Source organism: Agelaius tricolor, unplaced genomic scaffold (genome assembly GCF_023055355.1).
Source record: "Agelaius tricolor isolate 1412-34295 unplaced genomic scaffold, bAgeTri1.0.p SCAF_25, whole genome shotgun sequence".
Classification (NCBI taxonomy): domain Eukaryota; kingdom Metazoa; phylum Chordata; class Aves; order Passeriformes; family Icteridae; genus Agelaius; species Agelaius tricolor.
The window spans coordinates 9,206,479-9,230,572 of record NW_027269285.1 but is presented as its reverse complement, the minus strand read 5'-3'; the positions used below and the strand labels follow the sequence as shown (position 1 = coordinate 9,230,572).

The window sequence follows — 24,094 nt, the reverse complement described above, 5'->3', positions numbered from 1 at the left end:
GGATCCTTTCAGCACTGCAGGTGCCCTCACCACCACGTGTCCAGCATCCCACCATGGAGATGTCCCAAGTGTTTGTGATCCCAGTCCCTTCCTCAGGCACCTGCTGGGTCCTCTTGCTGAGCTGGGGGAGCACAAGGGACCCTGCTCTGGGTAATTTTGCACATGCAAGGGGTGCAGTGCATGTGCAAAAAATTCAGTGCTGCTGATGTTTTATGCAGCACCAGAAAACCAGCACCACTGAAGCCACGGGTTTACCCAAAATCCAAACATTCCTGGCTCATGGACACAGTCTAACAGGAGGCATGGACCAATTCACAGCACTCAAGGATAAATCAGGGAAAGAGGCTTTGGAAAAGAAGCCCTGTCCCCAGGTATTATGTATTTTCTGCTCAGCATCTTGCAAAGTCCTTAGAAAACTCCAGTACTGCTCACATGAGCAGTGGGGCTGGAGAGAGACAAGACAGGCTGGGCAGGGGTGTCAGGAGCAGCCCGGGACACAGCCCTGGACAAGGCCATGAGCAGAAGCTGTGGCAGCTCCACATCTCTGGCCCAGCTCAGGACACCCAACACAGTGCAGAACACCACAGCATCTCCACAGGGCTCCCCACAACACAGGGAAAAAACAGCAAAAATACCCGTGAGGTTTTCCATCACTCACATGTCATGGCAACAGGTTAATGAGAGCTGGATATTAAGCACTCACCAGTGCTTAGAAAAAACCCAAAAAACTCACAACACCTCTAGCCTGCCAAGTGCCACCTTATTTCTGTTCCCATTTCAATGGAACTTCTGCAGCCAGAATCCTGATGGCACTAGAGAATGGTACAGACCACCCAGAACCAGGATGAAACTCCTCACATAGTTAGAGGAATTGATTCTGGGCAATATGGGAATTTTTGCTGGATTTGGAGTATTTTTCTGGGTTCTGGGGAAAGCCAGCACTAAAATGATGCTAGACTTGAAGTGGAAAGGGGTCTCATATCACTGGAGCAGGAAACAAACCGTGGAAAAGCTCAGATGTGATGTAGGATGAAAAGCAATTGGTTTCTATCTCTGGTGACTTGTGAATTTACTACTGTATTCCTTCTAAAGCATCTCACACTGATCTCAAACCTCCGTGTTGTCACCAGTTCCTGGACAAGCAGGATTATTTTGGTATTAATCCTTTGCTAGATTTAGCAGTGCCTCAGACACTGAAACTCCACATGAGAGCCAATCTCCCTGATTTCTCCACCTGACTTCTCCTGGCTCCCTCTATCAGTACTGGTAAGTCCCTGGCATCACTCAGCCCAGGACAATTAGCATTATTTTGTCAAAAAGGGCTTTAAGTGCATGCAACTGTACCACACCACCATTCACATTGTGCTCATCAGGCTGACAGACCGGGGTTGCATTACCTACTGCTTTGTAATACAACTATTATACACATTTTTCCTGGATAACACTAAGCCTGAGTATTTTGCAGTCCTCAGGGAGCCTTCTCACTGATGAGGTGGATCTGGCTATAAAAGGCAGAGTGACCTAAAATCAGAGGCTTAAAGAGTTGCATAACCTTTGAAAGAAAAAAGAAAATTACAAATTAAATTTCCAAATAAACCAGAACCTCAAGGGAAGAGTCTCAGCTTAGTATTTGGGAGCCGTTAGCCACATGTTTCCAGCTAACATTTAATGTAGCTGGAAGGGTAAATCCCTCTCTCAAGGAAGAATATGGCCTTTAGGTTTCCCATCCCAAGGGATTAAGAATGGAGAAGAGGGCTATTTGCATTTACATTTGAAAAATATGTATTGCCAGATACTGAAAGAAAGAAAAATAACCACATAGTAATGTCTGCCCTCAACTGTACCCTGCAAAATCAAGAAAGTGGACAGGCTAAACAGCCATCCAGATAAATCATTCAACACTTAAAAAAAAAGAAAATCCACCACAAAATCAACCCTAAATTTCCTCCTTTGATGTTTTCATACTGCATGCAGGGTGTAACAGTAGGTAAAACAAAGCTTCCTGCAACCCAACAACATCAACCATGTGGGTAAAGCCTAATTTTTCATTTTTCATAGGTTACTTCCTGGCATCCAGCAGCAATGCCAAAGCAGAGGTTTCCCCACCTGTTCACAACCCAACAAAATCCCAAACATCACCAGGTCAGGACCCTGGGTTTGTGTTGATTTGGGAGCTTATTTATTCTCTGCTCTCTCTAGAGAAGGGGCCAAGGAATCCACAATGGTTTGTCATCTTTGTGCACCAGGAAAACTAAAATCCCCAGTGCATCTGAAACATGAGTTTGCTTATGTCTCTGCATAGTAACAAAGAGTGAACTTTATCCTGTACAAAAGATGAGCACAAAAGCAAAATTCACTTCAAGCTCTGTTTTCACAGGGATATTGAAAATAAAAGGTACAAACAACCCAGAAAGAAACAGGGCTGACCTGTCCCTTAGTCCCTCTTCAAACACAAGCTTCATCCAAGCTCTTGGCACTACAGACCTTTATCAGCAGCAGATCTGCCTTATCCAGGGTACCACGTAGATACCATGTCTAAATCCAGGGGCAGATGTAAAAAAGGCTCTTGGAAACACTGCTCCCCCTCTGCATCCATGAGCTGAGCAAGACAGTGAGCCCAAGCCCCAGGGAGGCTTTCCATCAGCTCAAGGCAATGGTGCAACAACACAAAAGCCAAAAATGACACTTTACATACACGTACACACACCCACAGACACACAGGGAAAATTGCTATCAATTATGCCAGTTAATTATACATTCTAATAGAATTAGAGTAAACCCTCCTCATTATCTCCTGCTCCAGCCCCTGCTCCTCAGCGAGCTGACCACACGCTGCACTAATGCCAATAGCCCTTCACATTAACCTTTAGCTGCGCCTCGCAGCTCCGCCGTTTGCTCTGTGTACCACGCTTGTTTTGACCTTGTTTCTGGCTGACCTTTCACTGGAATATAACATTTGTAGCAGTCCTGGAGACTGGCTCATCTCCCGTGGCCCTGGAACCACAATAGGTTCCTGCAGAGATGATCTCAAACACAGGGTGCCTTGTTTGCACCGCGTTCCCGGGATCCTCGCCTGCCCTTCGCCTTTCTCACAGAGGCTCTGACACCACCAAGACAGTTTACAGCAGCTGCTGTGTGTTCAGTTATTAAGAGGAAATCCTGAGGGACGTTTCATTACAATTATTATTATTATTACTATTTTGCACAGAGGCTGTCAAAGAGGGGTAATCAGAGCCATGCCTGTGAGCAGAGCACCGTGAGCCCTGGCTGTGCATCTCAGAGTCACCAGGGCACAGCACCCCCCAAACCAGGCTGCAAGCCCCAGCTGTGACTGCAGCAGGTCAAAGGGACCTTCACAGCTGTGGTTCCCTGCTGGAGGAAGCAGTTTGCTGCTGGATATTCAGTGATGGTGTTTAGGACAGATGCCTGTGTGGGATTGTGGGCTCCTGTGAGCAGCACATCCTTAAGCATCGCTGCCAAGTCCTGACTGCAGGGACAAAATCATCTTCATGCACAGGAGGAAGCTGTGACCTGCATAATGTTTTCTCTGCAAAGTAAACCTGCTCTAATTTTTTTTTAAGAAAAATAGGGAAATGAACCCAGAATAAAGTTCTCCTTTGAAGGATTACAGAAAAATCCATCAGGAGGAGAAAGCATCTTTCCAAAAAGGGCAAAGTCCCAGCTGCCACATAACTGATTTGACACAGCAGTGCAGAGAAGACAGTAATTTATACTCCCAGGAGCACAGGGACTGCAATTTAACAGAGCTTCCTCTTTTTTCCCTACAGTAATAACACAAAGTGGCAAACAGCTTCCTGGTTTCAATCTCTGCTGTGCATTCCCTGACCTTCACCACCAACTTTCATGGGGGCTTGAGTGTCAGAGATAAAACCTGAAAATCCCATTTGTGAGGGAAGGTCCAGGTAAGATTATGCTAGAAAAGAAAAAGGTAAAAAGAATAGATGAATAAAAAAAGATTCACTGAAAACTTAGCTCAGAAACGGTTCAAACTTCCAACTTGGCAAAGGGAGGTATTAATAAAAAACTAACAATCCCCTAAGGAGATCATGAAAATGATTAAGCTAAATTCACAAGTAAAGGGTGAAATTTGGAACAGAAAAATTTGGTTCCTGAGAACTTCCTCTGCAAGCACAGAGGACACTGGATGGAACCAACGTGGCTGCTGAGAGGTGGTGGTGGTGGTAGCTGAGGTTCCTGACACACCTCAGGAACAGAATTTTCCTTATTGAGCAGATCTGCTGATGCTCACACACCCTGGCTGCCTCCCCAGCTCTGCTCTGCCCACAGCACAGACACAACCCACTGCTGGGGGCTTGTGACACACCAGGATGGGGAGGAACCTCCACATGTCTCCACCTGCCCCCAAACACCCACCAAGGGCACAAGGTCCATGGAGACCCCTCCCAGCCCCTGCACACACAGACCAGGAAAGGCCACTGCCAAGAAATGCTCTGCTGACAGAAAAAAAGGTTTGGGTTTTTATTTCTTTTCCCCTGACCCATACTTCTCTGGAGATATGAAGCTTAAACAACTCAACATTTAAGGATCATCAACAAAAAAAAAAAAAAGTCACAAATAGCTGTATTTTAAAAAATTGCTTTAACATTTTAAACCCTCAAATGTCACCCAAAATAACTGCAATCAGCTTGAAAAATGTTATTTTTCACTTTGCAGATGTCCAGTGCAGGGCTTATGTCTTGCTTTCAAACAGCATCATCTCAGCCTTGCAATGGAAACTTCTTTCTTAAGAGAGGCTTAGGGACTGGAGAGGGAGAGATGCTCCAAGCACAAGGAAACTGAAGGCCATGGCACTCTGTCCTTAGGGCCAGGGAGCCCCAGAAAGGGCCTCTGGGTGACAGAGGGACACAAAAGCCACCAACCACTTCCAGCTAGAGCAGAAGGAACAAACACAACCCCACATGGAAGGGCAGTGAACCTGCTTGAGGCATTCACATCCTCTGAAAAATCCCCTCACCCAGGATTCTTCTCCTGGGAAGCTGAGAAGCCTCAGAGAAAAGGAAAACAATTCTGATCTCATTTGCTTCTCCTGTGTTGTGCTCATGTGGAATGTGTTTGGAGATTGTTTACCCACAGGTGATTGTTCCATTGCATTCTGCTGGGAGTTGTTTTCACTCTTTGGCCAAGCAGGGCCAAGCTGTGTCAGGACTCTGGAGAGAGTCAGGAGTTTTCATTGTTATCTTTTTAGCATTCTGTCAGTATCCTTTCTGTATTCTATAGTATAGTATAGCATTCTTTAATATAATATGGTATCATAAAATAATAAATTAGCCTTCTGAAAAGATGGAGTCAGATTCATCATTCCTTCCTTCATTGTGGCACCTCACAAATACAATAAATACCTGCTGCTGTTGTGTGCCCTGCTCCTGCTGCTGTGCTCCCTCCAGCCCCTCCTAGCAGTGAGATAATCTGGCCTTTAAATAGGGATCATAGCACCTGACCCCAAAGCTGCCAAGCAAGGGAAAGCAGTGTATGCCAGGTGTTGGGGTGAGATGGCCTCTCAATACCTGCTAGGTTCAGAAAAGGCTCTTATGTGTTAGATCCACCCCTTTTTTAATACTATGAGGACAAAACGGCACTTATGAGGGAAAGGAGCATAAAAAAGGTAATAAACACTTAATGATCCAATAATTGGTTATATCAGAGTAATCACTGTTCAGTAATTAACTCCCATTCCTGCTTGCTCATTTGATATCTTCTGTACCCTTTGATAGGTTCCTGTGAATATCAGCATTCCTTAGAAACTCTTACACTGAAACCTTTTGATGAAGCTAAAAAGCAATGACACCATTAATCACTGCACACATCCCAGTGGCTTTCAGGCTCCATCTGAGACAGGGCCTTTCCTCCCTGCACATCCCTCCTCTGCTGCCTCCAGCACAGCCCCTTGGCCCTACAATTTGAGATTTTCTCCCTTGCTTCTTCATGTTCCCAGGAAAATGAATTAGCTGTACATTTTCTGTGCCAAAGGGTTAGTGGGAAAGCACACCGACATAAAATTACATCTTGGAAGATAACAAAAAATAATTACATTGCAGTGTCACGGAAGAATCCAGGGAACAGCTGGCATGTCGTTGTAATGTAAAAGTAGAATTAAACTCAGGTTAGTGTCACTTCCAACTAACTGCCCAGGGTAAGCAAGAGCAGACAGGCACAGGGTTTCTGCCACAGCCAGTCCTTCCTCGCCCCAGCCAGCAAAGCTCTCTGTCCCTGGGGACAGCTGAGTGTGCTCACTGCTGATCTCCACCATGGCACTCCCAACACAGCTCAGGCACAGGGGAAAGGGCTGTCCCTGACAGAATGCCAGACGATCAGCTTTATCCACACAGGTACCTCTCCAGCCCTAAAGATGCTAGAGCTAAAGATCCCTAGACTTCCAGGTCCTAAATCTAACCAACTGTGACAAGTATTTTAAGACAAACTCATATAATGAAAGGAGGCTTCATTTATGGTCTTTAAACTTTAAAAAATGTATTTCACAATTTACTTCTCTAGAGTAACAGCTCTGTGATTTAACTGCTCTAAGTTTGTTTAAGAAAAATGATGATATAGAAATGCTGACTCCAGTTTTTTCCAAAGTAATAGATATCATTGCCTGCAGGGAAAAAAAAGCTAAATTTGAGTTACTCTCTTTGGGTTGGATTTTTATCTCTATCACATCAATGCAGAGCCAAAGTAAATCCATGGTATTTCCTTATAGTCCACATTTATTGCAGTGAGACATTTGTTCAATCAGAAGTTCTTTTTTGAGACAAATATCTACTGAACTTAAAACTAGTCAAGCTATTTTCCCTCCTTTAGTCTGTATTTACAAATCCTTTACCCTATATTTATTTTCAGATGCCACCATTTTATACCAAATCAGATCAGCTGCTTGCAGTGGAGCTGCCTTTGGCTGCCAGGCTCTGAGTATGAGGTGCTTTTCTTCCAAAACATAAACACACTTCCATCAGCACAAACCACAGAGCAGTAACTTCTGCCTCAAAGGTTTTAAAAATCAGGGGGCACAGAAGGGTACAGAAGAAAAAAAGAATGTTCAGAAGTCAAATATTCTGCCCCAGTTGTCAATACTATGCAAAATGCTGGTATTGCAAAATTGTATTTTTAACTGCTGCTATATAAATTAATGGAGGCCAGTTAGCTCAAGGAATGCTGATACTGAACATGAAATACCAAGTTAAACAAAACCACATGCATGGAGCACTCAGTTCTGCCCTGCACAGGCCAGGGGGATTTCCCAAAGCACAGTGAGCTGGAGCCACAGCGTTTGCAGATCTGAAGCAGAGGGATTGTGAGCCCTTTGTATGTTACTCATGCACTTCAAGGCATTAGTAGTGATGGGAAGGGAGGGAGACAGGGAAACAGATTGAAAGGGGCAGGAAAATTAGAGAGAGCTCCTTGCCATTAATGGAAAAATAACTACAGAGTGTTGTAGCAGATTTCTACTCTTTTGTATGCATAGGAATATTTATTTAATCAATGTTCTGTAACAAAACAGGCCTCTGGTGAGCTATTGTGGAGAGCAAATTCCATTCAGAGAGTGGTGATTTGAATCTTGCCACCTGTTTAGCTGCTTCTGGAGAAAGCAGCAATATGTGGTGGGATGGGAAGGTGTGTGCCCAGGGAGAGGAGGAAGCACCCTGCAGAAGGAATGCCACTTGCCAGGGAAATCTTGATGACTTGACACCACCAGGACTTGTGCAAGCCAAGCTGCAAAGTTCACCATTTCTCTTAGGGAGGGATAAAATTCAATCCCATACAGCAGAGACTCCTGATGCTGTGTCCAAAACTGTGCTTGAATCCAAACTCATCCAGCTAAGGGATGGAACAAAAGGCTCATGCCAGTGAGTTATTTCAGTCCCACAGTTACCAGTGGCCCCCAGGCAAGCTCTGCTGGGCTTTTCCAGCATAGCCAGGGATGCTCCAGCACGTGGCCACTCCTGCATCCCACAGGATGATGCTGAGCTGCATCACAAGGCAGAGCTTGGAACATGCCTTGGCCCTCTAGTTCCAGGAGCTGTCCCACCAGATTCCATCTCATGAAGGCCCCAAACAAAAAAAAAACTCCCAAGCCACTCTCCCAAGCTTCCCCTCAAAATAAACAATTATTTAAAAACAAGCCACTCTTAGGGAGGTTCATATTAAAGGTGTGTTTCTGTACACACCTTGTAATATCCTGCTCCTGACTGCAGTTCAGCATGCCCTCATTGTAAGTGCACTGTGCTATGGTTTTTAACACACTCAAACACTTTCTGATTTAAACATCTGCATAAATAAGTCCTTAAATAACGCCCTCACAAAGGCCCACAGCAAAACCTAGGGATATCAGTGGGAGCTTCTCACTAGACTCTTTCTTTCTCCCTTCTGCACTGTTTGCTGCAAAACCACACCACATACATGAACTTTGTGTTCACCTTACACAAACCTTATGGGAAATCAGCTTTGCTCTTTAATTTGCTACACCAGGATTAAAAAATCCTGCATTTATTTATTTTTGTAGGCCAGCTAGTACCAGAGATATACCAGTTTTATGACATATTATACCTGCAGACCCTGGCAATAATGACAGAACTAATTTGCTTATCACCATCACAGCTGCCAGAGTTAGTAATACATCCTTTAACATTTCTTATAGGGAGAATGAGAGTTTCTTCCCTATTCTGCAATGGATTTAAGGGAGAAATATTACCATAAATAGCCATGGCACCCACCACAGCTGGGATATATAATGTTGTAAGTGATTTAAAACTGAAGCAAGCCATAACTGAGCAACACCAACTTTTACACACTTAATAATCGTAACAGTATAAAGAAAGATAAAGCATTAATCAGAATTTCCTTGTGTTACCCTTCACATCAGATTTCCTTAATGAAGGCTGTTGTCAGCAATTTTAAGGCAAAATTATAGCTTTATTTTAAAAGGTGGTTGACAACAAAAAAAGTGCTTTCAGTTATTTAAATAAGTGTTCTAGGCAGGTCCCTGCTACATGTGTACAGGCACTGGTGCTTTATTGTCCTACAGTAAAATTATGTAGATATTTTATGTTAACCACTTACTAGTTCAGCACCCTGCAGATGCTAATTAAGTAGCCAGGCAAACTCAGAAGAGGGACAATATTATTAAACCTATTTTGTGGACAGAAAAACTCAGCTACAGCAAAACTAACACTCCAGCTCAAGGTGATCCCTAAGCACATATCTTGACTTCACACTAAATCCTACCTCACACATCAGCATTGTCCCCACATGCCTGCTCTTCTCAGTCAAGAAACCCAAATCTGCAGCTTGGATCTCAGGTCCCCAGAGATACACATGGATCCAATCCCAAATCCATCCCTACTCAGCACAAGCCCAGAGCAGCTGCTCACACGGTGGGGAGGGAGTGACTGCACCAAGGTTACCAAGGATGGCTGTGACAGCACAGAAACCAGCCCCTGCCTCTGAAGGACAGGCTCAGCACCTTCATTAAAAGAGTGTTTGTTGGAGGGAAAAGAGGTATCAAAGAGTTGTTTTGGAAACAACCTGTGCAAATCCAAACACACCAGCAAGTGCACGTGGTGAAGGTGGCCATGGGAGAAAAACGCCCCCATTGGCCTCAGGGCCCCAGATAGGCAGAGCACAGAACTGAGCAGGCTGCAAAAAGTAACACAAAAACAGTAATAAAACTAAAATAGAAGGATCTTCTTTATGTGTATTATCCCTTCCACTCTCTAGCTTTCCCCTTTAGATGGTGTAGGAGCATGAGCACCACTCCAGGCTGGGGACATGTGCCATGTCCATGCCATGGGCATCCCATGATGAGAATGCTGCACAGGCCCTGGCTGACAGAGCCACTGCAGACCTCCAACCACCCCAGAAAAGCCACACCTCAAACTGTGAAGACAGAAAAAGAGGTAAAAGCTGAACAGATTGCCCTGCGCTCCAAAATGTGTGGAGCTGTGCAGTGTAAAATGAACACAAAACAAATACACAAAATGTTCAGAGTAGCAGCCCAGCATGGAGGACTTACAAAAAAAAAAACCCACTTAAATTTTCAAAGCCAGTGTTGTGGGGTTTACATTCTGTGTATTTTTCCATGTTGCCATTGCAAGTGGCGTTTCCTGATGAGATAATTTGTCAGTGTGGATGGTGAGCCCCGACCAACACGATGCAGGGTGAGGTGTGGCCATGGCCCTTAGACAGAGCTGCAGCTCATACCATGCATGAGACACCTCCTTCCCCAAGCATTTGAAAGGATCTTACATCAGATATTTTCAATAAATAAACACTAACCTGCAACATACACCAAGACACTGCAGTGCAGCCTATCCTCATGAAAATGTGGTGACCCACACTCTAACACTGTAATCTAATCCTTGAACTAAAGACAGTTTAATGCCTTTACAAATCCATATGTTTTCTAATACCACCATTGCTGTCAGCAGACTACAGGAGCGCCTCTTTGAAGATGGAAGGAAAATGACAAAGCACATCATTGTGAAGGCAATTATATGCTGCAGTAACCATTTTACAATGGCCCATATGGGCTGTATTTCAACAACGCAATTTCCAAATCTGCCTTAGCAAACATATATCTCTGTCCCAATCCCAGGTAGATTTTGCAAAACAAAATAAGACTGCAGCCAGAACAAATCGAAAATATGGATAACAGATGTAAAAATATGCCAACAAGGACACCAGAGCAATTTTTTGTTAGAGTACCAAACAAAGAGAGCAGCCATAGCAGACCTCACGAGGCCATTCACAGCAAAGCTGCCCATTCAAGGGACTTAGAGACCTGGGTTTCTCAGAAATCTGATTATACACTCGTGTGCTCTCCTATGCAGCTGCCCAATTCACTGCTGCAGCCACAGCCCATCCACCTCCCCAGGGACCACAGGGCAGGGGAGCTGCACTCCCAGTTTAGAAGCTAAAATCAGACATGAACTGAGGCTGTGCTTGCTTACTCCAAATCCTCTCTGACATCCAGGACCAGGCCCTAAATAAAGGGAAACAAGGGGAAAAAAACCAACAAAAAACCCCAAAAAACAAGAAGACCCACAGAACCTCTCTTGTCCTTGCCCTTGTGAGGGCAGTTTCAGAAGCCTGCTCTGTTCACCTTGCTGCCTGTGGTGGCTGGGGCCATGCCAGCAGCATCACCTCCAGCAGCCCCAGGGCTGCTCTCTGCCTGCTTCCTTAGGAGGCACAGAGCTGTGAAACTGCAGCTCCAACCCAAAATCTCTGCCTCCAGTTGATGGAGAAGCAGGAGCCAGAGCTGAGGAGCAGCCTTCACAGGATAAAACTGTGCAAAAGCTGTACTCTAGTGAAATGGGGGTTTAATTGTGTTCTTTCCAGCAGTCCTCTGCAGTGGTTCATTGCTTTTGAAGGCTCTGCAATGGGTGCCTGGTTTGGGATATCTCTGTGCCAGTGCCATAGTTTTTATGGGGCTCTGGGGCCACACTCAGGCCCTACAGGCAGGATCCAGGCTGCAGGACACCAGTTGGACAGTTCTGCATGTATTAGTAGCAGCAATAAAGACAGGAACAGACATGAACATACTTCTCCTTCTCCTAGAAGTGAAAATAGTAATAAAAAATTCTTAAGCTGCCTATAACAAAGACAGGAATGGTAAGGATGAAAGCTTACAAGTTCATTGCTAATTCATTAACAACAAACTGTCTGCATCAAATATCTTACATTTCAATGCCAAGGGCAACAAGCAAAGGAACACATGCACAGCATGGAGCAAAAATCACCAACAGAAGGGAAACATGGAACTGGGTGTTCAGTAGCCAGGTCCTGGAAAGTGCATGATCCAGGTCTTATCATTGTCAGCTCCTCAAAATGATCTAGTGAATCTGGGCAAAAGCATTTCAAAGACTTTAATCCATGTGAAATATTACTTCCTGGAACCGGAAATCCAATCCCTAGCAATGAAAACAAAAGCACACTCATAAATGCACCTTTCAACTCAGCCAATATAGTCATATTTAGGCTCATGCTCTCTCAAAAAAATCCTTTACTCATTAATATAAAGTAAACTTGAAATGATTGCTATAATTGCAGTTAAAAAATTAATCATGTTTTGAGATAAATGCAGATAAAAGCATGTTTTACTAATTATCTTTTGAAGCTTTGGCTCATGAAAGATTAAAGGTGGAAGAAAAGTTGTTGAAATATTGAAGACAAAAAATCCTACCATTTGAAATCACTTTGAAGCCATGTACCTTGTATGAGTGATCCTTAATGTCCAGATGCACTAAAAAAGGAGTCTCTTTAATTCAGAAGTCTAACAAAACATGCCAATTGGAGTTTTTATGCCATCAGCTCCCTGGAAATTGGTGCATTTAGCAGCCCCCACTCTGCACAATTCCAGACCATAATGGGATTTTCTTGTGGTTTATCCCCAGCTGGGACAAAAAACTTCAAGCTTAAATTCAAAACTGAGTTCCAGAATTTCAGGTTTCATTGAACTCTCCAGAGCTCCCGTAGTATCAACCCACTTATAACTAGTTTTACATATCTAAGCAACCATCTGAGGAACCCACAAAAGATAGCACTTTTCCCACTCAGGGAGGAGGAGCTGGAGGCACAGACATCAGGGTTTAGCAGAAGACCCTCATCACCAGCCACAGGGTTACTCACAAGCCACATGAAGACTTGTTCGTGTCCCCAGGCACTGAGAGGAATGCAGGTTATCTGGGGTGTGAATTCCCCAAAAGCAAGGCTGGCATTTCCATTCACAGCCCTGGAACTAACAAGGCAAATAATTCCCTTCCTGCTCCATACCACCAGCCTATTTGACATCAGCAGTTTGCAGCCTGAGCGTTAATTAGGAGAGCAGATCTATTGACCACAGGCTGAAATGGATGTCCACAACTCCACTGGAAATGTTTTAGGCTTCTGCAAATTGAAACAAGTTGAAAAATACTCTTAGGTAAAATTCCTAAGCAACTTTATAGCCATTTCAAAGACCTAGTAACGATTTCCATCAGATCTGAATTGGTGCAAAAGGATAAATTTTAGAAGTTTGCACCTGCAGCATGACAGAAGCAAAGCCTGTTGTTACAGGGCAGTTTTCAAAAAGCATTGAACTGTGCTCAAAAGCTACAGAGTGTCAATGTCAAGGACTCTTCAGTGCCCTGGAGCTTCAAGAGTCAGGGCAGATCTGAAATGGAGCAGCTGCCACCTCTTTGCTGAGGGAAGGGTCCCACTGTAAAGAACATTATTCCCCAGCTGCACAGCCCCCTGCCCTGCACTTCTCCTTGCTCCGTTCCCCTCACCCCGCAGCCTTTAACCCTCTGCCCATCACAAACCATGGTGACACCAAATTCTTAAATTCTACCCTTGCTGCAAACCTGAGCAGGGCTAGGTAAATGATTGAATAGTTGGGTTTTTCATAACCACACATCCAAGGAAATTTGCCAATGTCTTTTTATTTGCATATCTGGCAGACTGCCCCAGACAACTAATACATAAGTGACAGCATACAGGTGTATTAGTTTAGAGTTTGCCTTTAATCTAGAGGTGTCAATTTGCTTCTGTTTTAATTACATCCATCTTGATATGTTATTACAACCTCATGAAACTTCTTCATTATGTGAATGGCTATAAATACATACACATGACAAACAGTTGTTATAAATTTTCTGGTTCAGCAGTGGAGGCACAATATCTTAGCCCACACATCATGTTCATTTCAAATTGCAGTTCTCCCTCTCTTCTCTACCCCACTCCATTCCCTTCCTTCTCTTTTCTTTCATCCAATACCAAAATATTTCCCCCCCTACATTTAATGGATTCTCTAATATTTACTAGTAGCAGCATCCCAATACAAATACTCTCAGCTTAGGGAGCTGTTTCAGCCCAGTGTGTTCTGAGATGTCTGTTTGTCATTAGGCAAATATAAGGAGATTGCACTGAGGCCTTATAAACATGCAAAAATCCTCTTTTGTAGCTAGATAATTCACAGAGTTTTTCAATACACATTCTGAGGTTGAAAATTTGGCTAATCCATCCACCAGATGTATCTTTATGATCCCAGAACTCATTAAAATTTACTTTTTTTCCCTCTTTTTTAAAAGTCCAGCAGACTCAGCTGTTGAGCTACATTAATTGCATTTTTATTTTTTTTTCCATAGTTAAAATGACTAATGCTAGCAGAGTCACTGCCTACAAGCACAATAGCCAGACAGTAAAAATTAGTAGGACTTCTAATCGTTCAGTAATATCCAAATCCCATAAAATTAAGAGAGGCAATTTGTCCTCTCAAAACAGATGGTTTTGATTTTCAGTATTTATTTTGAATTTTCTTTAAGGGGAGAAAAGAGAGGAGAAAAGACACAAATTCACACCAAAAGATTCCATTCAAAGGTCAAAGTGCCCTTGACATGCATTAAACCCCACAACACCAACAGAGTCACAACATAAATCGTCCCCAACAGCAGCACTTCTTCCTTGCCTTCTCACCACACAGACCCCTCGGAGGTCAAAACTCCTTTCAGTGCCTCAGCCCCCCAGCAGTGCCCTCTCTGATGGATGCCAGCCCATGCCAGCCATGCCCATCTATCTGGAGCAAGCTGGAGCGCGTGTGTTACCCGGCCCTTGCAGCAGCTGCATCTCCCAGCTCCTTCCCCTGGGCAACAGATCCCAGGCTCTGGAGGACCCCTGGAAGACACTGATGGGACCCTCTGGAGGCACGTGGTGCTAAACACCTGGATGTGCAGGAGACAAGAGCAAGGTGACAGAAATCATCAGGAGCCACGTGAAGACCAAAGCCACATTCCTGGCTACAAGTCAGGTTCTTTGGCCACCCCTCCACCATTCCCATCATCCATGTAAGCAAGGAGCCAGGTCCTTCAGCCACCTATCCTCTATTCCCACCTTCTGCAGCAGTAGATGTCTCATAAAGACAAAAAAATTAAACAGATTATCAGACTGAAAGGTCTTCAGTCACTTAGGACTTCCAGAGAGAAAATAAACAAAAATCAGTGCCAAGAGCAATTATCACCATGTTTGTAACTCATCTCAGTCTCAGAAATAGGAAATGGTGTGCAAACAACAAAACACAGGCTGTCAGGATTGCCAGGAGGGAGAAGTTTCACCACACAGGTTTCGTACCTTGCTGTCCTGTACCCAAGAGCCACCCAAGTGTGGTCCTGGAAAAGTCAGTGGCAACAATTTCTGTCTCACTGGTCCCACTTCACAGGCAAAGGAATTAAAATGCCTTTACTACACCAGGAAGGTGAGTTAGGAGCAGCTGTAGGACACTCTAGAGCAACCTGGGTCCCCAAGGATGGGTCTCCTGGGACATGGTAACCCATACCTGCAACAGGCAACAGTGGCTCTGGATTCCACTGACAAGCAAGCAGGTACCTGCACCAGGTATTATCAGTGTCACACACTCTCCTCTAAAACACTGCTCCTCTCGCAGTCAGCCTGTGACAGAAAAAGGCTGCTCACAAACTTCCATTAATTTGGTCTGGATCTGACTACTTAATTTCATGGGAGTGTACAACATGTTTTAAAGTCTGATACAACTGTTAGCATTACTCCACAACACACAAATACCTCTTCAGAATTTCAACCACCCAAATGTTAATCTAACCTAGAACCTCCTGGTGCCCACCTCTGTCTGCTTCTGGTGTTCACTGTCATCCTGCACCACCCACAAACCTGCTCCAGGTGGCTTCACACAAATGATGCTCAGTACAGGGCTTGTCCCAAAGGCTGAAAGTGTTTGCCTCTTTCCATGAGCTCATCCAGCAAAGGACAAGTCCAAGCTTGTGTCTGGATGGGGAGGATAGGTTGACAGTAGTTTTATTCACAAACCATTAAGTCTCCTTTGGTACCAAATAAAAGTATGAAAAGAGACAATTTATAAGAGCACAAATTGTAGAGGAGAAGCAGCTTCCACTTTAGGAAGCTGGCAAACACATGTGAGACAGATTAAAGGGTGATCATTCCTGGAAAGAACACCGAGCTGAACTCCTGCATGGCTCTGAGTAACTGTTCCTGTGTGCAGCTGGTGCATTAATCATATCAGGAATATGTGCATCAGCCAGCATTACACAATCAGAAGTTCAGCCAGCCAGAACTTGGGCACATCAGGTATCAGCACACCTCTGCACACCTCCCATGCCTTTGTCTCAGGACATTGTAAAAACAGCAGGACTGAGATGCACACCAAATACCAAGTAAACCCACATGGAGCACCATGATCAAATTAAACCTCCTGAGTAGAACCTTACAAACAGAATTGTGTGTGCAGGGCCAAGGGATAATCCACTTCTTTTGCTGACTTATTCCACCACTGCTGCACAGAGGATGACAGAACCAAAACTCTTGGCTATAGTATTTACCAGACTGAGGACATAACCTTTTGGTTAAAACCTTCTCTCTCCACCACATGGGTGTGTGAACTTCAGCAGCAGTGTTGCCAAGATACAAGGAGAAAAATCTCAAGACATTAAGGTAACACACTATTTAAAGGCAAACAGCACAGCAGAGCTGAGCTGGGGATCTGACAAATTGCCACTGCACGTTCTGCTGTTACAGCAAAACAAATCCCTACCTGCATTAGCCATTCCTCATTACTTACAAAGTGGATTTTCATATCCATTCTACAACAAAGGAGTTTAGAGGACTGTGATGTTCTGAAGTGGTCTTCACCATGGCTTGGCATTGAGTCAAAATGACAACAAACCGACTATACAAAAAAATGCACGCAGCTGGTAATTTGTGGCACATACAGAGCCAAACCCCAACAAGAACACAAGATACTGAACTGATAAATTATAAGGATGATGTACAAAAAGACAGAGAAATGTTGGAAGCAATTCTCTCTTGCAGAACCAAGGCAACAGTGCAGTTCAAGTGCAGGAAAACTGAGAGTTAAACATTTCCACATTTCAGCCTGCAACTTCCTAACTCCATTACCTTTTTATTAATTGCATTTGAGACTTCACTAAACTTGAGCTTGGGCTATTTTTAAAACCTATCTGACTCAACTTATTGTTGCTCAGAACAAAGATTAAACTTCTAATTTAGCTGCAGATAATTACAATGCTGCAGGTCAGACCCCCAGTGTAATGTGGTAGGGTGTCCCAGTCAAACTGATAGGTGTTCAGAAAAACCCCAAAAAACAAGAGTAGCAGAGCTAGGGGAAGGAGGGGATGATCTTCAGTGAGAGAGGAATCTTTCTGCCTTTCTCCCAGCTGAAGTTACCAGGATTAATGACTCCTTAAGTAGGGACAGATTTGGTTGAGTGTCTCCCCTTGGAACTGACAGCAGGGCTCTCACCAAGGAACATTTTTGTCCACAGCAATGGATCTTTCCTGAAACTTCCACTTTTGGTAACAACATCCCCCTCTGGCTCTCTGTGTTCCCATACAGTCCCTGCTATTTCTGTATTGATCTCAGTGTTGTAAGTCAATCTTTCAATTACTCAGACCCTTGATGTCTTTCTGATGATTTTTCTTGCCTTTCCCTAATGATCATTTTCCTTCCAAGTTCCTGATCCTTTACCCTTATTTTATAAATCATAGAATCATATAACTGTTTAGGTTGGAAAAGGCCTCAAAGATCAGAGAGTCCAAGCATTAACTCAGCACAGCCAGCCCCACTGCTAACCATGTGTCCAAGTGCCACATCTACACTTCTTTTAACTCTCTCCAGGGATGGCGACTCCACCACTGCCCTGGACTTTACACTCCCTCAGTGCCAGCAAAAGCCCCAGGTATTTAATCAGAAAGGGCTTCCTTACTCCCCCAAATAGCAGGAAAAAAAAGATGCCAAGATAAGGGAGGATAAGGGTGTCTTTTGTCTTGATGTGCAGCGAATTTCTCGTTAGTGCTAATCTTAAAGAGCGGTGCTAGTGGAGATTAATTGAATCACATTCATCTAAAAGAACTTGTCCTTATAGTTTAAACTCTTCCTTCTTCAACTCAAGGCCATTGTGCCTCCTACTACCACCTATGGGAATGGCAAAAATCCCCACCTTCATTACATGGTTACCTTCAGGAGCTTAAAAGAATATTTATGCAACAATCTCAATCCTTGGTCATTATATGCCCGAAGAGACAGCTTCAGCTCTCCACCAGCTACTGAAATCAGCTGGAGTTAGGCGTGCCTTGCCTCCCAGAAAGGTACCAGGCTTTTCAAAATAATTTAAAAGTATCTTTAAAGTATTCAGGTACCCAAATGACAGCCACATCTGTTTCAAACCTCACCCTAGACATTCCTTTTGTGGAATATGCATCCTGCTGTTTTCAGTCCCACTTTCAGTCTGAGTTGCTGCTTTTTCAGGTCTGGTCACTGAGGTTTTCATCAAGATAGTCAGCTGCTCTGTCAAGGTTATCTCAAAATTTAATCTCAGGTCAGTTTACTGTTTCCTCTAAATACACAGTGAAAATAATAAATGCATCGCTTCGTATGATATCCCAGTGTCACACAAAACTTAATGCCTCTCCTCATCCCCAGATATCTTCATTCTTTTCTCTGCTGGTGTAAATCTGCAGACTTGCATGTGCAAACAGAGACTGGGACAAACACCTAAGCATCTAAGCAGTCAATAAACACAAGAAGGGCCACCAAGATTTGCTGACAGCACTAAACAAACATCTGATGTTATGATGCTGCTGTGGTAAGGCAGGAAGATCAAATTCCTTTTGAAATATGAAGGGATAGAGACAAGGCAGAACAAACCTGCTTGAAATCTCAAAGAATTTAAGCAAACAGGCTAATCAGGCCAGCTAGAAGATTGGTGAGAAGAGAATGATTTGGGGAGGAAAAGCACACAGCTAGCCAAGCCATTCTGGTGTCCAGCTCAAAGCTTCTGCTGTCACACAGCCAAGCTATTTCTATTTTCAGTGGGCCATGCCTAGAGATGGGTATCACACACCAGTTATTAAAGCAAATTCCTGCATTCAGATGCATACACAGAGCCACACTGTCAGTGCACACAGACACACAACTGAGACCACAGGACCTTCAAAACCCTCCTGCTACTTGCACATTTTGTTTCTGTAGTGTCTCTATTTTAAAGCCCAGATCAGCTGTTAAGCTTTACTCCACCTAGTCTCATGCTATCTCTGCAACTTTTAAAAGTGCTGCAGCTAACATCTGCCTAAACCACACAAACACCATGGAACAATTGCTTAAAAATTATTTACACTAGGTGGATGGAATCATCTGACACAGAATTTGAAGCTCATTAAACAGCTCCTTGACAAATATTTGTCAGCATTTCTCATTTGTAATTAATTATATTGGGCTTTACCTGACGATAATTTAGCACGGTCTCAAAACAGACTAATGCCTGTGTGCTGAACAGAAATTAGCTCAGCAAATGCACACTGAGAAATTGTGACAGTTTTATGAAACAAGAATCCCCATTTAAATGCGAGTCCCCCGCTTCCCACCCCACTCCTATCTGGGCTTTATAAATATCTGTGTCCCATTTCAGGCTTGTCAGATGAGCTGCCTGAGTTGAAGCTAAACAAACATCCGCAGAAAAAACTCATTACCTTACTCAGTGTTCAGAAAACCTGAAACCAACTGCTTACTCCATAGGGATGGCCAGAGCTGACTCAGGAAACATCAAGTACTTCCCAGGCTTTAAGCCATCTTAACATTCAGGTCAGATTTCCTTTCTCATCACAGCAAACCATCCTCACCACGGCACGTCAACAGCCATGTCACGTCAGTCTGCTGCCTGGACACCTTTGCACCAGGGGGTAGGAGGGAGACAAACATCTGCCTGAAATCTCACCTCACCAGAGAGCTCTGCAGAAGCCTCCTTGCCAGCACTGCCAGGGCACATCATGGAGAAAGTCACTCCAATGGATTGATTTATCACAGTCTGAGAAATGACCTTTCCCTGTCAAGCTGGTGTCTAAAATGCCCACCTGGGTTTGGAGAACCTCATGCTATTATTGCTGCTAACAAACACACCAGCAGGGCAGCACAGGCTCCTGCAAGCTGGGAAAAGCCACAGGTCACACTGGGCACACTGACACAGGTACAGAGGGTCTGTGCCTTCCTGCTTTTCCAGGCTGGCCATTTGGGGAGCTCAGGGCAGCAGCGTGTGAGGGACTGCTCTGGAGTGAACCACAGGGCTCGCTGCTGTCAGTCCAGCAAGGCCACTCACGGGACAATCTGGTGACCAATTGTAGGACCACATCTCAGCTGCTTTACTACACATCAAGGGTTGCTTTCTGAAGGTCAAGGCTCCAAAATGCTCCCCAGTGTAGGGCACAGGCCCCTTTTGCACACAGCTACATTGAAGTCTTGCAAGGCCAGGCAAGGATCAGTCGGGCCACATCTGCAATGACACTGGAATTGCTCAGCTGTCACTCCAAGAAGGAAAAAATCCACAGTGAGATCCCACTGTCTTCATTTAACTCCCTCTTCCTGTGTATTCCCCACACAAACATTAGAGACATCAAGGTACAGGGTGCCATAAATGCAGAGACAGATAACCAGGAGCAGATGGCCTCTATTTCAACACCAAACAATTTACACTTGAGAAGTATGACAAGGCTACTGACACCTGGACAGATAAGCAGTTCCCAGAGTGGGAGCTGGTTAAAGTTTTGCTTCAAGGGATGGGAACTTTTATCAACATAACCATAACAGATTAGATGACTCCTCCTGAAGTTACAGTGGCATGGGATCTGTGTTCTTGCACAGCACCTGTGTCCCTTTGCCATCCACAAGCTTCACACAACCTGGTATTTTGCACAGGTTGGGCTTTTTCAGTCACCCACCCCAACAAAAAGCAAAAGCATTTAGTAAAAGTCATTTAGTAAAGGGTAAAAAGTAAAAGCCAATTTAGTAAAAGGTGAAGTCAAGCTGTGTGGAAGTTCTTGCTCCTCTTTTTGCAACTTGATACATAAGAAGGTCCTGGGGTGACACCTCACACCCCTACAGCTGCAAGGTTGTCCCCAGAAGCAGAGCTCAGCCTTGTCCCTGCAGGGTGGCTGTCCCCTCCTGCATGAGCCACCATCCACCTGTGTCCCCTCTTCTGAACCATGGCTTAGATCCTCCAGTGGGTGAAATGTTCTGCACTTTCCTTCTCACAGGTCTTCACACCAAGCAGACAAAACACTGTCTCTGCACCCTTTCAGCTGTGCTCAGCCCAAGAAAAGGCTGAAGTTCAAGCCCAAGGCAGGGGCTCAGAATGTCTCATCTACATTCTGGGCACAAGTGTCTTCTGAAACCTGGGGAAAATCTCCATGGCCTCCAATGAGCTGGGGGCAGACCCACAGCATGACGTGTACTAACACCAGGACACCTCTCCACAGCACCCAAAGCTTCTTGACTCAACTCAAACACATTAACACCTAAACATCTCACCAAGGCTGAGGTATCTCACACCACCAGCCACTCACAACCTCCTCACCAACACCAGAGTCATAATAAAAACTTCAGGCTGCTGCATGCAACACACAGAGCAATTTCTGCCACACTGGGCTTGTGCCTTAAGACACCTTCATCTCCCTCTGATCTTCAGAAACAAGTTTCTCAACGTGCATACGGAGCTGCAGGAAAAAGCACCTAACAACGATTTTGTGACATTATTTCTTAACGCAGCATGAAATCGTTAGGTCAAAACGTGCCACCTATCACATGAACATTAAAAGTATGTCAAGTCTCAGTGTGCAAGCTATTGTTTTATCTGAATGTGATATTAGCTGGCAGAACTGGGTAATGTATCTGTGCTCCTTTTTAGTGATACAGGATTATGAGAGGATGCAAGCAGTAGCCATGCTTGGCTTGGCAAAGAGAGCACAGCAATTATTTTCAAGTAGAAAATAAACAAATAAGAAGTGAAACAGAATAAAGACATTTTCTAAAATGCCCTACCAAGTTCTAAACTTGCTCTTCGCTTCCTCTCCAAAAAGGACTACAGCCAAATTCTCAAGTCCTTATTCCCATAAAAATGCTTAATGACACAAACTAGGGCTTTGTTTGAGGAAAAGCAGAATTTTGTCAGAAACAAAAGCATACAAATTTCTCTCCTGCCAATAAACACATATTCACACTTTTGGTCCCTCTGGTTTGAGCAGGGCACGTATAGCAGGCTCACCAGGTGAGAAATGGTGGATAAATTGAATCTGGACATTACCTCAACATTTGTTCCTTTTTGCCTACACGAGTCTAACACCAACCATGTGGAGGTTTGTTGGAGTGAACAAATCCTCCCTTAATTACACCAGAGTAAGTTCTGTTGGAGGCATAGTGTGGATGGATACAGGTGTAACCAAGGACAAAATCTGGCTACAAAACAAGAAACAAAATAAAACAAACAAAATCCTGAAAATCCACTCAGTATTCCTGGCTAAATATTTAAACATCTTAAAACCTACACAGATTTTTTTTTTTTTTGTTAAACAATCAGCTTCACCTCCACATTTATTTTGACAGTTCATCATCGTTTCAGTTGTGCCTCCAGTGCACGTAAACCCAAATAAATCTGCTTTTCACCACAGCAAACTTCTCCCGATCAGAACTTGCAAACAACAAAGCCCTTCAAGCACACAGGCTGGAGCTCCCCTTCCATGGCAGCATCACCGCCACGACCCAGGCTGGGCTGACAGCGGTTCCACGCTCGCGAGTGGCTGAGCGGAGGGAGCACGGAGAGGCGAGGCCGGGCCGGGCGCAGGGAAGCGACGCCCGGGAAGCCCCGCGGGGCTTCGCCTCCCTCCGCCCGGCCCGGCCTGGGCTCTCCCAGCCCCTCGGTTCGCGCTGGGGGATGACTCGAGCCGCCCAGCGCGGGGCCCACTCGTGACACGCCGGCAGGGAGCGCGGCAGGCCGGGCGCCCCCCGCCCGCAGCGGCACCGCCACTGCCCCGAGAAACACGCGCGGCCCCGCGGACACGAGTGGGCGGCCCCGCCGGGCCACGGCGGCGCGAGAAAAGTTTGATCCGTGGGAGGGGAAGGGAAGCGCCGCCGGGGGACCGCGCACAACTCCCCGCTGCCCGCGCGGGGGGATGGCCCCGGCCCCGCCGCCCGCCGGGAGCGGCGCGCCGGGCTGCAGGTGTCGGCGGCAGGAGGGAGAAGGGAGGGCAGCGGGGCACCCCGGGGACGGGGAGGGGGCGGCGGGACCGCCCCCGCGGGCACCCCCGGCGGGCCGGCCCGGGGACCGGGGTCAGGGGTGGGGGGGGTGTCCGGGGGGCGCCGCGGGGGCTCCCCCGCCGCTGCCCCCACACAATGAGGCGCACACAAAGCGCCGCCGCTCCTACCTCCAGCGCCTCGAAAGTGACGAAGCTGGACATCGCGAAACCGTCGATAATGTCCTCTTCGGCCGAGGAGGACTCCCGCCGCTTCCTCCGGGGGGGCCGCGGCCGGGACGGCGGCGGGGGCCCATTGTCTTCCTTCTCCGAGCCCGAGGAGGAGAGCGCGGCGGCCCCGGGGCCGGCGGCCCCGCCGGCGGCACAGCCGCGCCGCCCGCCTTTGGCTCGCCGCTCCCGGTCGCGCTGGGACCGCGATCGCCGCTTCTTCCGAAGCCCGTTGCATCGCGCCGGGCCATCCATGTCTCTCGCCGGCTCTCCCTCTCGCTCTCGTCCCCCCCCGCCCCACCGCAGCCACAAATCCGGCTCCCCCGGCGGAATAACGGGGGAGGGAGGGAGGGAGAGAGGGAAGGAGAAAGGGAGGGAGGGGAGGACAGCAAGGGGGTGGGGGGGATGAAAGAATCCGAGTGCGGTTCCACCACCACCAGCAGCAAGCACCAAATGTAAGAGATTCCTATAAGCGAGCCAAGGAAAGTAATGGCTGATCTCAGGTCGCCTTTGTAAAAAAAAAAAAAAAAAAAAAAAAAAAAAAAAAAAAAAAAAAGCCACGGAGAGAAAGGAAAAAAAAAAAAAGCCTCACCAAGCAGGCAATAAATCAGAATAGCGGAATGCTTTGATCAAGGGGCTGGGAGGGCGAGGATCTTCGAAAGAGAGGAAAAAAGGTTGAGAAGAAGGGGGGAAAAAATAAAGAAAGGAGACCCGCTGGAAGGAGGGAGCTGAGAGTATTTCCTTGCACAAAATTTATTTTCTTTCTTCCTTTCCTCCCCAACTAAAAGAAGTTC

General features: G+C 45.6%; 1 protein-coding gene across 6 annotated transcripts in view; it reads right to left on the bottom strand.

Moving 5' to 3' along the window:
• AUTS2 (activator of transcription and developmental regulator AUTS2) overlaps nt 1-23,824 on the bottom strand; it is an 805,512-nt gene extending 781,688 nt beyond the window's left edge. For 3 of the 6 annotated variants that reach the window (XM_071448243.1, XM_071448247.1, XM_071448246.1), the window contains exon 1: nt 23,265-23,822. In XM_071448243.1, the coding sequence (XP_071304344.1) occupies nt 23,265-23,555 (291 nt within the window). In that variant the 5' untranslated portion in view covers nt 23,556-23,822. Of the gene's footprint in view, nt 1-23,264 lie in introns of all 6 variants that reach the window. The other 3 variants (XM_071448245.1, XM_071448249.1, XM_071448244.1) reach the window with 2 other exon arrangements.
• Nucleotides 23,825-24,094: the final 270 nt, after the last annotated feature.